Source organism: Chamaea fasciata, unplaced genomic scaffold (genome assembly GCF_029207755.1).
Source record: "Chamaea fasciata isolate MVZ Bird 193981 ecotype frontalis unplaced genomic scaffold, bChaFas1.0.hap1 SCAF_26, whole genome shotgun sequence".
Taxonomy (NCBI): domain Eukaryota; kingdom Metazoa; phylum Chordata; class Aves; order Passeriformes; family Sylviidae; genus Chamaea; species Chamaea fasciata.
Genome location: NW_027094111.1, coordinates 1,941,085 through 1,955,232, shown reverse-complemented (window position 1 = coordinate 1,955,232; position 14,148 = coordinate 1,941,085). Strand labels below are relative to the sequence as shown.

At 59.9% G+C, this 14,148-nt stretch overlaps 1 protein-coding gene across 1 annotated transcript; it reads left to right on the top strand.

The window, feature by feature from the left end:
* The first annotated feature begins 303 nt into the window (after positions 1-303).
* On the top strand, positions 304-9,102 carry TMEM39B (transmembrane protein 39B). The gene is made up of 9 exons (XM_066204469.1): positions 304-338; positions 2,543-2,724; positions 4,388-4,607; positions 4,847-4,930; positions 5,623-5,777; positions 6,661-6,997; positions 7,741-7,928; positions 8,355-8,475; positions 8,667-9,102. The coding sequence occupies exons 2-9, from the start codon at positions 2,597-2,599 to the stop codon at positions 8,901-8,903; spliced, it is 1,470 nt and encodes a 489-aa protein (XP_066060566.1). The 5' UTR covers positions 304-338; positions 2,543-2,596; the 3' UTR covers positions 8,904-9,102.
* The last annotated feature ends 5,046 nt before the right edge of the window (positions 9,103-14,148 follow it).

Sequence of the window (14,148 nt, the reverse complement as noted above, 5' to 3'; positions counted from 1 at the left end):
AAATCGGGGGGGGGGGGATAAAAAAACCAAACCCAAATCCGAGGTGGCTCCGTGGAGACGCTGAAACCCCTCCGGGTGAATCGGAGCGCCTCGGCGATCACTCGTTCCCCGCGCTCACGGAACGCTGGCGGCCGCGGTTCCCCCGCTTCCCACGCGGTGACACCGGGAGGCGACACCGGCAGGTCCCGCTGGGCGTGGTCGTAGTGGGCGTGGCTACGACAACGGGGCGTGGCTCAGCGCGCTTTCGCGCCCCGCAAGCAGCTTGTCCCGCGCCGGCCGCCGTCGCGCTCCGCCCGCCATATTGTGCCGGGCGCAGGCGGAGCGGCGGCCGGCGATGGGTGAGGGGAGCCGGGCCCGGGGGCAGCGCGGCCGGGAGGGAACGGGCGGAACGGGCCGGGGGGAAAACCCGCCCGGCAGCCGGAGGGGAGCGGCCCCGGGCGGCGGGCGGAGCGCGGGAGAGCCCCGCGCTTGGCCCCGCCCCGCCGCGGTCATGGGGGGCGGCTCCCGCGCCGCGGCCTCGCCCGGAGCCCCCGAACCCCTCGGAGCCCCTCGGAGCCCCTGAGAGCCCCGCGGCCTCGGGGGGTGCTCGGGGAGACTCCCCGGAGCCTTCCGGGGCGCTGCTGTGGGGGCTCTGAGCACCCTGGTCGGGTTTTCAAAGCCCACGAGGGTCCCGCTGCAGCCCTGGCGGGACCCCCCGGCCCTCACAGCGCCCGCGGCCCTCTCGGCTTTTGTGTCCTCAAATTTCCCTCTCGGCTTTTGGACAGCCTCACTTGTGTCCCCAGATTTCCCTTTCGGCTTTTCTGCAGCCTCACTTTGTGCTCACAGATTTCCCTCTCGGCTTTTGTGTCCCCGAATTTCCCTCTCGGCTTTTGTGTCCCCAGAATTTCCCTCTCGGCTTTTGTGTCCCCGAATTTCCCTCTCGGCTTTTGTGTCCCCGAATTTCCCTCTCGGCTTTTGTGTCCCCAGAATTTCCCTCTCGGCTTTTGTGTCCCCGAATTTCCCTCTCGGCTTTTGTGTCCCCGAATTTTCCTCTCGGCTTTTGTGTCCCCGAATTTTCCTCTCGGCTTTTGTGTCCCCAAATTTCTCTCTCGGCTTTTGTGTCCCCAGAATTTCCCTCTCGGCTTTTGTGTCCCCGAATTTCCCTCTCGGCTTTTGTGTCCCCAGAATTTCCCTCTCGGCTTTTGTGTCCCCGAATTTCCCTCTCGGCTTTTGTGCCCCCGAATTTCCCTCTCGGCTTTTGTGCCCCCGAATTTCCCTCTCGGCTTTTGTGTCCCCGAATTTCCCTCCTAGCGTTTGTGCCCTCAGAATTTCCCTCTCGGCTTTTGTACAGCCCCACTCGTGCCCCCAAATTTCGCTCTCCCCGAGCTCCTGTGGCCCCCGTGTTCTCCTGCAGCCCCAACTCGTGCTCCTACATTTCCCTTTTACCGCCCCAGCTGCTCCCCCAGAGCCCCTCTGACCCCAAATTTTACCCCCAATTTTCTCTTTACATCTCCCACTGTGCCCCCACGTTTCCAATTTCCCTCCTGGAGCCTTCGTGGCTCCTTCTTCTGCCTCTCTGGACCCCAAATTCCCCCCGGGCTGTGCCCTCACAGCCTCCCCTGCTCCTTCAGAGCCTTCCTGGAGCTCCCAAAACCAGCAGCTCCCTCAATTCCAGCTCCAGGATGAGGTTTTTGGGAGAACTCCCGAGCTCAGCATCAGCTTTAAAACCCCTGTGAGACCCCTTTCTAAACCCTCAGCGCGTCTTTTGTTGCTGCAGATGCAAATTCCAGAGCTGGAAATGATCCTGGCAGGAAAAGGAACGTGCAGACATTGATCTGAGTTCCCCTCACAGCTCAGATTTCACTCGGAAATGTTTTTGGGTTTTTGTTTTTTTTTTTTTTTGAAATGGGTTTTTTTTTGTCACTTGTGTGGGTTCTCCTGAGGTTGACAGTAAAACCTCGGGGTGGTTTTTTTCTGTGTGGCAAACAAGCACTGGAGAGGCTGAATTTGAGCTGACCCCGTTGAAATCAGTGCCTTAAAAACATAAAAACACCAACAAATACCCTAAAAACGTGTTGGGTTTTTTCCCCCCACCTCAAAGAGCCAAAAAAAAAACCCCCACCCAAAGCAATAATTTTAAGAAGTTGTAACCTTCATTTCCAGCCCAAAATGATACCAAAATTCTGAATTTTATGGGGGGAAATGTTGAGCATGCGCTGAGCTGGGGAAACAGGGATGACACCACGGGGGATGGAGATGGAACTCCCGGTAAAAAGCGATGGAATTCCTGGTTAAAAGCGCTGGAATTCCTGGTAAAAAGTGCTGGAATTCCTGTTACAGTGCTGGAATTCCCGGTGAAGTGCTGGAATTCCTGGTAAAATTATGAATTCCCAGCACCTCAGCAAGGCTGCAGCTCCCTGGGCAAACGTGGGAGACAGGGGGGTTGGAACAAAAAGCACCTGGGGCAGGTTGGATTACGCTGGTGAGGCCCGGAATGCTGGATACTACGCAACGCTAATGAAGAGCCGCTAATGAGGAACCGCTAACGAGTGTCTCCGTGCAGTGGCGGGGGCCGAGGCCGGCCCGCAGTGAGCAGCAGGACCCCCCAGGCCCGGGCATGGCCGGGGGCCGGCGGGGCCCCAACAGAACCTCGTACTGCCGGAGCCCGCTGTGCGAGCCCGGCGCCGCGGGCGCCGCGGGACACGGCCCGGGCTCCTCCGTCAGCGGCGTGCGCTCCCGGACCAGGTACGGCCCCGCCCGGGGCGGGACACACGGGGAGGGGCTGCGGCACCGTGCCTGGGCGGGGACGGGCATCCCGTTCCTTGGTGCTAAAGCTCGTCGCATTCCCTGACCCCAAAGCTCATCCCTTTCCTTGGCCCTAAAGCTCGTCCCATTCCCTGATCCTAAAGCTCATCCCATTCCTTGGCCCTAAAGCTCGTCGCATTCCCTGACCCCAAAGCTCATCCCTTTCCTTGGTCCTAAAGCTCGTCCCATTCCCTGACCCTAAAGCTCATCCCATTCCTTGGCCCTAAAGCTCGTCCCATTCCCTGATCCTAAAGCTCATCCCATTCCTTGGCCCTAAAGCTCGTCCCATTCCCTGATCCTAAAGCTCATCCCATTCTCTGACGTTAAAAATCAAAAATGAGTTTGGGGATGTTGGCATTTCAGAGAGGCAGCTCAGGCTTCCCCCTCACTCACAGCCTTATTTTAGGTTCTCTCTCTCCTGTTTTAGGTTTTCCATCTCCTGTTTTAGGTTTTCCATCTCCTGTTTTAGGTTCCCCATCTCCTGTTTTAGGTTTTCCATCTCCTGTTTTAGGTTCCCCATCTCCTGTTTTAGGTTTTCCATCTCCAGTTTTAGGTTCCCCATCTCCTGTTTTGGGTTTTCCATCTCCAGTTTTAAACCACAGCCTGATCCCCCTGGATCCACAGCCACACCCCACCGCTGGGATTTCACTCGGGGATTTGCAGTGGCGCTTTGTGCTCTGCCCTTCCTTGGCACACCCAGATTCCTTTGCCTGCTGTTGTTTGGGGTTGCAGAGCTCAAGCTGGGAGAAGTGAACTCCCCTTGATCCAGAGGATCAGTCTGGGATCCTGTGCATGCTCTCACAGGAGGAGGCACCCCTGGCCAAACTCGTTTTTCCTCCTCAGGTGAACAGGAGGTGAAGAATGAACAAGGGCTGGTGTGTAAATTGCTCTGCCTTTCATGTTCCAGCGCTCTCAGATGTGTAAACACCAACCTGAGCTCTGAAAGCTTCCAATTAATTACCAGAGCAGCCCAACAGAACCCAGGGTTCGATATCAAATGTCCTGGCTCCATTTGTGTGGGCAAATCCCTGCTGAAATCACACAAATGTGCCTGAAATTCGTGGTTTGTGGCAGCCACTGCTGGCTGGAGTTTCGCAGTCAGTCTCAGGCCTGTATTGGGTATTGGGGTTATCGGTACAGACAGGACCACTTCAGGTTTAAAGCACGATTTATTGCTGCAGAACATCTGCACAGTGCAGAGGTCAGTGGTCACAGGACCACAAGTTACCAGGGGTTTTAAGGTTTATTAGCCAAGAAACACATTAATTTTCACACCAATGGCTAATTAAACTGTCTTACGTGACCTTACCACAATACAGGCTTTATAACGACGCACAACTCTATATTACTGCACTCCAAAACTTCTTAGTTTTATAACTAATTCTGTATCTAAACTTCAAAACCTTCTGCTGTCTAACTTAACGTGCTGCTGCTTAAACTACAAACCCACATTCTTGCTGCAGGAGCTTCTTCCACGGCCTCAGGTCGAGCATTTCGAACTCGGAGCCTGCAGGCACAAGGTTTTGAGAATTTGAATTCCCGCGTGGAGGGGAGCTGGAGGAGGTTCCCCTGCTCACCCCTGGCTCTTGGCTTCCCCTGGCAGGAGTGGCTCGGGGACAGGGCTGTCCAGCCCCCCTCTGGCAGCTCAGACAGTGGTTCCCCTGCGGCACTGCAAGATCCCCGAGCTGCCCGTGGAGAGGAGCGTGCTGTTCGAGCTGCAGCTCTTCTTCTGCCACCTGGTCGCCCTCTTCGTCCACTACATCAACATCTACAAGACGGTGTGGTGGTACCCACCGTCCCACCCTCCTTCTCACACCTCCCTGGTGAGCACCAGAGGGCAGCTGGAGCTGCTGGGTCACTAAATGGGGAGTTTTAGAAGTGGTGGTGGTGGATAAAAAACTGCAGCTGAGCCTTCGGGGGTTTGCTCCTGCCACTCCTGTTCCCCACGTTTTGGGCTGGTTGGCGTTCCCTTGGAGGAGAGTCCAAGGAGAAGAGGATAATGTGGGGCTTTTTTTCCCTGCTGCTGATGGAAGTGGAATAATTCTGGTTTTGTCCCCCACAGAACTTTCACCTCATCGATTTCAACGTGCTGACGGTGACGACCATCGTCCTGGCGCGGCGCCTCATCAGCGCTGTCGTCAAGGAGGTAAATAAAGTCAGGGCTGTCCTGCCAGGAGATCTGTAAAGCTCTGTGTCCCCTCTGCCATTCCAAACTCCTCCATCCTTCCCTAAAGACCTCTGGGATATTCCTAGGTCAGGATCCCAGTGTGGTTTCCAATGGGAGGAGCAGAGAACAGAGCTGAGCTCCCCAGGCCAGCTCCTGCTGACTCTGTGTCCTCCCCTGACTCTGAATTTCTGTCTCAGCCACACTGACTGTGACCGGATCCCAGTGACTGGCATTCCCTCCTCCCTTTTGGCTCTTTTCCTGCTCTCTCCAGCACTCCAGCTTTCCCCAGGGATGCTCACTGTGGAGGCTTCCCATGGTGAGCAGTGCCAGGAGAGTGTGCTGGGCACTACCAGACCTTAACTAGAAACTCCCCTCCCTTTGAGGAATAAAGCCCAGATTCCGGAGGTTTTGGAGAGCCCAAAATGAGGAATGAAGCCCAGATTCCAGAGGTTTTGGAGAGCCCAGATTCCACAGAAACCCTCCCTATCCTGGTGTCATCACTGGCTCTTCCTTCCTAGCTGTGATTTTTTTACCCAAATCATTCTTTTTTACATCAATCATTTCTGTAAATTGATTTTACACAAATCAATTCCACATAAAAACACGCTGAGCTTCCCCCTGGAAGCAGAGGGAATGCCCAGCTGTGCCCAGCTCCCTGCTGTGCCCCACAGGCTTCCCAGAGTGGCAAAGTCTCCCTGCCACGCTCCATCTTCCTGGTGGTCACCCGCTTCGCCGTCCTCACGGGCACGGGCTGGAGTTTGTGTCGCTCCATCATCCACCTCTTCAGGACCTACTCCTTCCTCAACCTCCTCTTCCTCTGCTACCCGTGAGTATCCCCACCCCAAAGCCAGGGGGAGGCTCCCTGTGGCCTTCTGAGCTGGAGGTCTCCGAGGTTTGGAGCAGCCTGAGCTTGTGGGAAGTGTCTCTTCCCGTGGACACAGAGTTTATCCTGCTCCTCTCCCTCCTGCTGTGTCACATTCCCTGGTGGCAGGGCTCTTCTGTGGCACTGACCCCTCCTTCAGCTTGATGTGAGCGTTAATTAGTGCTCATTATTGCTGCTCACAGGGGTTGTGTGGTTTTCCCGTGGCTTTGTTCTCCCTTCGTTTACCTGGGCTCCTGGGCCAGGTGGAGGGGTTCAAACAGCTCCTGGGGTTTTGTTACCTGTCAGAAGGAAATATTTGGAGTGGAAAGAGCTCCCTCCTCCCTGGCAGGTGCAGGGGGAAACATCCACAGGGATCTGCTGCCTGTGTTTGAGCTCGGAGCTCTTTTTGGGAGCTTCCCTTTGGAATCACGGAGCTCTTTTTGGGAGCTTCCCTTTGGAATCACGGAGCTCTTTTGGGGAGCTTCCCTTTGGAATCACAGAGCTCTTTTGGGGAGTTTCCCTTTGGAATCACAGAGCTCTTTTTGGGAGCTTCCCTTTGGAATCACAGAGCTCTTTTTGGGAGCTTCCCTTTGGAATCACAGAGCTCTTTTTGGGAGTTTCTCTGTGGAGTCCCAGGCTGGTTTGGGTTGGAGAGGGGACATCTTAAAGCTCATCCAGCAGTGCCAGGAACACCTTCCACTATCCCAGGCTGCTCCAAGGCTTGAACTCCTCCAGCTCCAAACCCCAGAGGGAAATTTGGGATGGGGCTGTGATCCCAGTGGGATGGGATGGGATGGGATGGGATGGATGGCATGGGATGCAGCCCCTGAGCTCTGTGCTTTTCCAGGTTTGGGATGTACATCCCCTTCCTCCAGCTGAACTGTGACTTCCGCAAGGCTGGGCTCCTGGCCCAGGTGGCCAACATTGGCCCCAGGGACACGGGGGAGGTGACAGCCAGGGGCAGGGACTACCTGACAGTGCTCAAGGAGACCTGGAAGCAGCACACGAGGCAGATGTACGGGATGGAGGCCATGCCCAGCCACGCCTGCTGCCTCTCCCCGGACCTGATCCGCAACGAGGTGGAATTCCTCAAGATGGACTTCAACTGGCGCATGAAGGAGGTGCTGGTGAGCTCCATGCTCAGTGCCTACTACGTGGCCTTCGTGCCCGTGTGGTTTGTCAAGGTGAGGTGACACTGGGCTGTGGTGGCACGAGGAGGGAGGGCAGGCTGTCCTTGTGCTGAGGGAATTCTGAATGTCTGCTGGGAGATGAGGAACGGCTGAGGGAGCTGGGGGTGCTTATCCTGGAGAAAAGGAGACTCGGGTGACCTTATCACTCTACAACTCCCTGAAAGGTGGCTGTGCTCAGGTGGGGCTGGTCTCTTTCTCCAGGCAGCACTGACAGAACGAGAGGACACAGCCTTGAGCTGTGCCAAGGGAAATACAGGTTGGATATCAGGAAAAGGTTTTTACAGAAAAGGTGACAAAGTACTGTAATGGTCTGCCCGGGGAGCTGGTGGAGTCACCATCTCTGGATGTGTTTAAGAAAAGCCTGGATGTGGCACTGAGTGCCGGGGTTTGGTTGAGGTTAGGCTTGGGTTGGACTCGCTGATCCTGGAGGTCTCTTCCACCCCAGAGATCCTGTGAGATGATCTCGGGGGTGAGGCTGGCCCTGTCCCCTCAGGGGCTGGTGCTCCCTCCGCTGGGCACGGGGAGCATCAGGAGCTGCCTGCCTGCACAAACACTGTGCAGGAATTCTCCAAACCCCACCCCACGCGGGCTCTTCCTTTCCCGGCAGGATCACGGAGAGCCCTCCCTTCACCTGCCTGCCCCAGTGCCTTGTGCTGTGACACCTCGGGCAGGTGAGGCTGCCCAAAGCCATCCCACAGCCTCCGATCACTGTCCCACCTTCCTGTCCTCCCCCCCAGAACACTCAGTACTACGACAAACGCTGGTCCTGTGAGCTCTTCCTGCTGGTCTCCATCAGCACCTCGGTGATCCTCATGCAGTACCTGCTGCCCGCGCGCTACTGCGACCTGCTGCACAAGGCTGCTGCACACCTGGGCTGCTGGCAGAAGGTGGACCCAGCCCTCTGCTCCAACGTGCTGCAGCATCAGTAAGGAATCCTCTCCCGGGCTGCTCTTTGGGCTGGGAGGGTGCAGAGCTGGGCCTCAAAGTGAACCTGAGAAAAGCCAGAGCGCGGTTGTTGGCACAGACCCTGCAGAGCTGATTTTTTTTGGCAAGGTGCTCCACAGCTCCCTGCGGTTTGTCGCTGTTGTGGTGACAGTTCCAAACCGGGAGCAGAACTCCTGTACTCCTCCCTGCTGCTGGGCAGGCAGCAAAACCCAGTGCAGGTGGGGTTAAGGATTCACCTGTGTTCCCTGCAGGTGTGATCGAGGATTCTCTTGGTCCCTGCAGGTGGGATTTAGGAATCTCTTGGTGTCTACAGGTGGGATTTAGGAATCTCTAGGTCCCTGCAGGTGGGATTTAGGATTCTCTTGGTGTCTGCAGCTGGGATTAAGGGCTTTCCTGTTCCCTGCAGGTGGACTGAGGAGTGCATGTGGCCTCAGGGGGTGCTGGTGAAGCACAGCAAGAACGTCTACAAGGCCGTGGGTCACTACAACGTGGCCGTGCCCTCGGACGTCTCCCACTTCCGATTCCACGTAAGCTCCTCTCTCCTTCCTGGGAGCAGGGCAAACGCAGCAGGGTCGTGCTGCTGGTGGCCTGGACCCCTCAGACTGGTGGAGCCCAGCGTGGGGGAGCTGCTGGGGTTCAGAGATTCCATCCAGAGGCAGAGGAATCCTCAGTGTGAGGTTCCAGCTCCCGCCCGGTGCCTCACCCCGCTCTCCCACAGTTCTTTTTCAGCAAACCACTGCGAATCCTCAACATCCTGATCCTGCTGGAAGGAGCCGTCATCTTCTACCAGCTCTACTCGCTGATCTCCTCGGAGAAGTGGCACCAGACCATCTCCCTGGCCCTGATCCTCTTCAGCAATTACTACGCCTTCTTCAAGCTGCTGCGGGACCGCCTGGTGCTGGGCAAAGCCTACTCCTATGCTGCCAGCAGGGACTCAGAGCAGAAGTTAAATTGAAACTATTGCACTGATGCTCTCAGCCTGTTACAGAACAAACACAAAACGAGAAACCCTCAGAGCTTTGTATTTTTGTTACCACTGCTTTTTTTGTTTGTTTGTTTGTTTGGTTGTTGTTGTCGTTTTCTTTGATAACTGATGTAATTAAAAGGAAAGAGAGAAGAAAAAAAAAAAAACAAAACAAAACATATTTTTTTACTCCCAACAAGCTGGTTTGTGTGTTTGTTGTTTGAAGCCACCTCCGCGGAAAGGTTTGCTGCTGTTCGGGTGTGAGGAGGGATTTTCGTTTGATGGTGCTGAGGTTTGACAGGGGTGGGGTGGGAGGAGGAAGGTGAGTCACAGCTCCCAGCTGGGTTCCTTTGGGAGGGGCTGAACCCTCACCCCGTCCTTCTGGGGGTCCCCGGGAGCTCCTGTGCCCCCTCCCCGTGCTCTGTGTAGGGGAGGGTGATGTTATTTCTACAAAATGTTTCTTTTCACACTGCTGAGCCCCAACGGCTGCAGCCCCCGGCTGGCATTGTCCTGCTTTGAGGGGGGCACGGGGGCAGCTCGGGGCGTTTGGGGGAGCCCCAGCCGCTCCCCTTTGCTCCTTTACCCGCGGGTCGGGCGTTCCCCCCAGGCTGCTCCTGCCCGACCTGTCCCTCAGGGCCGGGGGAGGAGGAGGAGGAGGAGGAGGAAGGGTCACAGCGCATCCTCTGGTGTCCCGGCCCGGGGGCAGCGCCCGTGCGGTCGCTGCGGGGGCTCCGGGCTCCCCCTGCCCGCGGGAGGGTCCCGGGGGGTCCCAAAAGGGGTTCCGGGGGTGCTAAAGGGGTTCCGGGGGGTCCCAAAGGGGGTCCCGGGGGTGGCCCGGCGGTTCGGGGTGTCCCGGGTCCGGCCTTTGTTCCGGCAGCGCCGCGCGGCCGCCAGGGGGCGCCCGGCGCGCGCGCTCCCAATCCTGATCCCGGTCCTGATCCCGGTCCTGATCCTTGTCCCCATCCCGGTCCCGTTCCCCATCCTGATCCCAATGCCGGTCCCGGTCCCCATCCCCATCCCTATCCTGATCCCGGTCCCGATCCCGACTCTGATCCCGGTCCTCATCCAGGTCCCGGTCCCTATTCCCATCCCGGTCCTGGTCCCGGTGCTGATCCCAGTCCCGCTTCCGACCCCGCTCCCGGTTCAGCCCCGGCCACGCCGGGGAATTATCGCCACCGAAAGCGGGGATGAAACACCGGAGCGGGTCTGGGGAACCGGGACCGGGACCGGCAGCAGCATGGTCCGTGGCACCGGGGAGCGGAAAGGGGCGGTCGGCGCCCGGCAGAGCCCCGAGGGCCGGCGGGGACACGGCGGGGACACGGCGGGACCGACGGCCACCGGAGCGGAGACCCCGACAGCTCCGGCGGGTTTGGGGGCACCGAGCGGCCCCCCAGCCCGTCCCCGTTTCCCGTGGGACCCCACCCGGACCGAGCCCCGTGTCCGGTTTTCCAGCCGGGCTGGGCCGGGGGGATGTCGGGGGCCCGGCCCCCTCCCCAGCACGGCGGGAGGAAACGGCCGTGTCCAGCCTTTCCCGAGGATGAGGATTTCCTTCCTCCCATTGAGCGGGGACCCTGGGGTTAGCACGCAGCCCTGGGGGCACCCGGCCACAGGACGGGGGGTCCTGGCTGGGATTTGGGGGGGGCAGAGACCCCCGAAACAACCCTCCCTTATTCCCTTTGCCTGGCCGGCACCCAGAGATTGAAGGAGGCGGATTTTTTGGCCCCGAGAATGAAGGAGAGGGATTTTTTGTTGTTGTTGTTGGGGGGGGGGGGGGCACAGGATGAAGTCACGCAGCCATTTCCTCCTCTCCTTCCCTTTTTCCCAGCCCCGAGAGCGCCGCGGGTATTTCGGGGGCGAGGAGGAGGCGGCCGCGGGGATTCTCGCCTTTCCCAGAAGCGCCGTTCCCGCAGCTGGGAAGAGCCGCCGCCGGGAGCAGAGCCACGTCTCATTTCCTTTCACCCGGGGCTTTCCCGGGGCCCTGGGGCAGGGATGATGTCCCGGGGGAGATCCCGGTGGGAATTCCCGCGGGGGTGGCTCCGATGGGGGACTCGGCTGCCTCGGTGACCCCGGGGGTCCCGGGATGCCCCCCCCGGGGGTCTCGGGCTCCATCTGCCGCGCTCCCCACGCCGCTAATCCCGGGATTAGCAGCCAGATGCCAGCGGCAGGTTTGCCCGCAGGTGACGAGGATCCCCCGGGAGGGAGGTGATGACATCGAAGTGTCAGATTGTGGCCAGTCCCACCCCAGGCTGGGGTCCCCCGGAGGGGACACGGGGCTCAAATCTGCCAGGACACATCCCGGGGTGTCCCCAAGGGCAGAACCTCGGGACAGCGGCCACGCCGGGGCAAAATTCCCGGCAGGAATTCCCACTGAGCCCTCCCTGCGCGCACCCAAAACGCTTCACCCTCCTCCAGCCGGAATCCCCTCCCGCCTTCCCAGCGGATGCAGCTGATGGGAAGCGGCTGTTTTCCCCTAAAAACCCGCCCCGGCATTCCTGGGAGGCCGCGTGTCCCACCCTTATCCCAGTTCCTGGGACCTCCAAGCAGCCGATGCCTGCCTGGTCCCAGCTCAGCACACATGAGGGACTGCTGCATCCCGGATTTCTGGGTGATCCTGGGCTGGATCCCACATTTCTGGGTGATCCCAGATTTCTGGGTGATTCTGGGTTGCTGGATCCCAGATTTCTGGGGGATCCTGGGTAGTTGGATCCCAGATTTCTGGGTGATCCTGGGTTGCTGGATCCCGGATTTCTGGGTGATCCTGAGTTGCTGGATCCCGGATTTCTGGGGGATCCTGGGTTGCTGGATCCCGGATTTCTGGGTGATCCTGAGTTGCTGGATCCCGGATTTCTGGGGGATCCTGGGTTGTTGGATCCCGGATTTCTGGGGGATCCTGCAGCTCCCCTGGAGACCTGTCAGACACCTCCCAGCTCCTCCTCATCCACCCCAACCCCCCAGCCCACCCCCGGCTGCCAAATCCAGCATCCAGCGGTTCCTGCCGTGGGCAAGGAGGTGGGAAGGGACGGGAGCATCCCCCCAAACCAAAGGTGATCCCACCCGAGCTGTCCCAGCCTGTATCCAGAGCCTGCCAGCTTTCATTCCTCCCTCATAAATAATTTTTTTTTTACATTAATAAAGCCAAATCGCCAAAGGGGTTTAATTAAGGATTTTTTTGCTCGCACCTCACACCTCAGCTGGTTTGGGGTGAGATCAAGGTGGGGGGAAAACATCAGGGAGGGGAAAACATCCCCGTGCTGATCCTGTGAGCATCCCCCGGGTCCAGCCCCAGAGCCGCGGGGTCCCCTCGGGACACCCAAATTCCGGAGACGCCGAACCGCAACAACCCCGACCTTCCCCAGGGCTCACCTGCCCAAAACCGCCGTAATTACGAGCCCTTAATTAGCACACGCGCACGCTCATTAACAATTACACACGCGTCCTCATTTCCTCATTCAAACGAACCCGCCATGGGGACGCAGAGATGGAGAAAGAGCCCCGAGCCACCCCCAAAGCCTCTCCCATCACCTGAGACCCCCAAATTTGGTGCAGGGGAGAGGGGACAGCGCCCGCAGCACCCCGGGGCTCCCGCGGGGACAGACGGTGACACCGAGCCCGGGGACAGACAGATGGAGCCTCCCGCCCCTCGTCCCCCTCCGCTTCCGCTGCCATTTTCCCCGGCAGCCGCTGGAAATATCCAACAGCTCCGCTCCCGAAATATCGAACAGCCGGAGCTCCGGATGCTCCTCTCCGGGCTTGGGGAGCCCGGGGTGACAGCCCCGCCACGGGCGACACGTTGGAGCGGAATATTCCCGGGGATCTGAGCTGGAGGTGTCTGCGGGCTGGAAGGATGGAGGCTCGGGAGGGCGTTGGGACATTTCCCAAAAAGTTGTGGAGGAAAGGGGGGAGCGGTGTCAGGAATGTCGCCCGCCCCCGGGCGGGTGTCAGGCTCTGGGGTGGCCCCACCCCAGGCTGAGCCCCAAAAGCCCTCCCAGAACCCCAGAGGAAGGAGAGAAACCCCGATCCCACCCCGCAGCCCCGGAGGCGCTGAATCCTCGCTCAGACACCGCATGGGTGACAGTGCCACCCCCACGGCCACCGAAGGGCTGTCCCCAGGGTCCCCTTCCCCGCTTCTGGGATCTCCCACGAGGCCGCGAGTGCCGAGGTGCGGCCGGGGCAGGCCGGGACCTGCAGCCCCACCGGGGCCGTTTCTGCCGGGAACGGGCGAGTTTCGCTCCCGTCCCCTCCCCGCGGGGACAACGTGCCCCGGGCCAGCTCCCGGCCGGGGCCAGCCTTCCTCCCGCCGCCGCCGCCGCGGCCTCGAGCCTTTCCTCCGCTCTTCCTCTGCTTTTCCGCCCAGCGCGGAGCCCGGGGCTGCCTTTCCTGCCGCGGCCCCGCTTCCTGCCCGCCGGCTCTGCCTGCTCGGCATTCCCGGTTCTCCCGGCACCATCCGTCCTTCCCGAGGTCCTGCCCTCCATGCGTGTCCCCAGTCGCTGTCCCCGAGCCCTCCTCGAAGTCCCCAAAGCCCCACGTGGGTTCCCCCCATCCCGGTTCCACCCGCAGTTTCCTTCCAGCTCAGCGGGAAAAGCCAAATCCGCCCCGGGGCTCACCCCGGGGAGCGGCGGTTCCCCGGCTCCGATCACTTTTGGGGATCTACCGCGGACCCGGTTTGTCACCCAGCGCTCAGCGCGGCGGGGGTGGCTCCCCGGGACACGCACACCCCCCCTGCAGAGCCCGGTTTTTGGGGAGCTGAGAGTCCCGGGGGTGCCGCTGAGGGCAGGACGTTCCCACGCCGAGCCCCGAGGGTGTCCCCCCCAAACCCGGTGGGACGCGCGGGGCCGTGACACAGGTGGAGCACGACGGGACCTGTGAGGGCCCCACCGGCTTCCCGGGGCAAACGGGGAAGTGAAAATTTTTCCTTTTCCTTCCTGCCGGGCCCAGCTGGGTGTCACGGCGGTTGGGGTGACCTTCCCCCCGCGCTGCCTCAGGCCTCCCCCGCCCGCCGCTCCCTCCCGGCTCCGGGAGGGTGGGAAGGGCTCCTTATCTCCCTTCCAGGCTGATGCAAGATTTGCTCATCCTGCTGCTCGCCCAAGGCCGCGCTGCTGCTGCCGGTGGCGTCACCTTCCCCCGAGGGTGCAGCTCTGCCCGTGTCCCACCGGCCCCTCCCGGGGTCGTTCCCTGCCCCGCGGCCGGAATCAGCGAGGGGTTCTCACCCCGGAGGGCTGGGTGCCCCGCGGGTGTG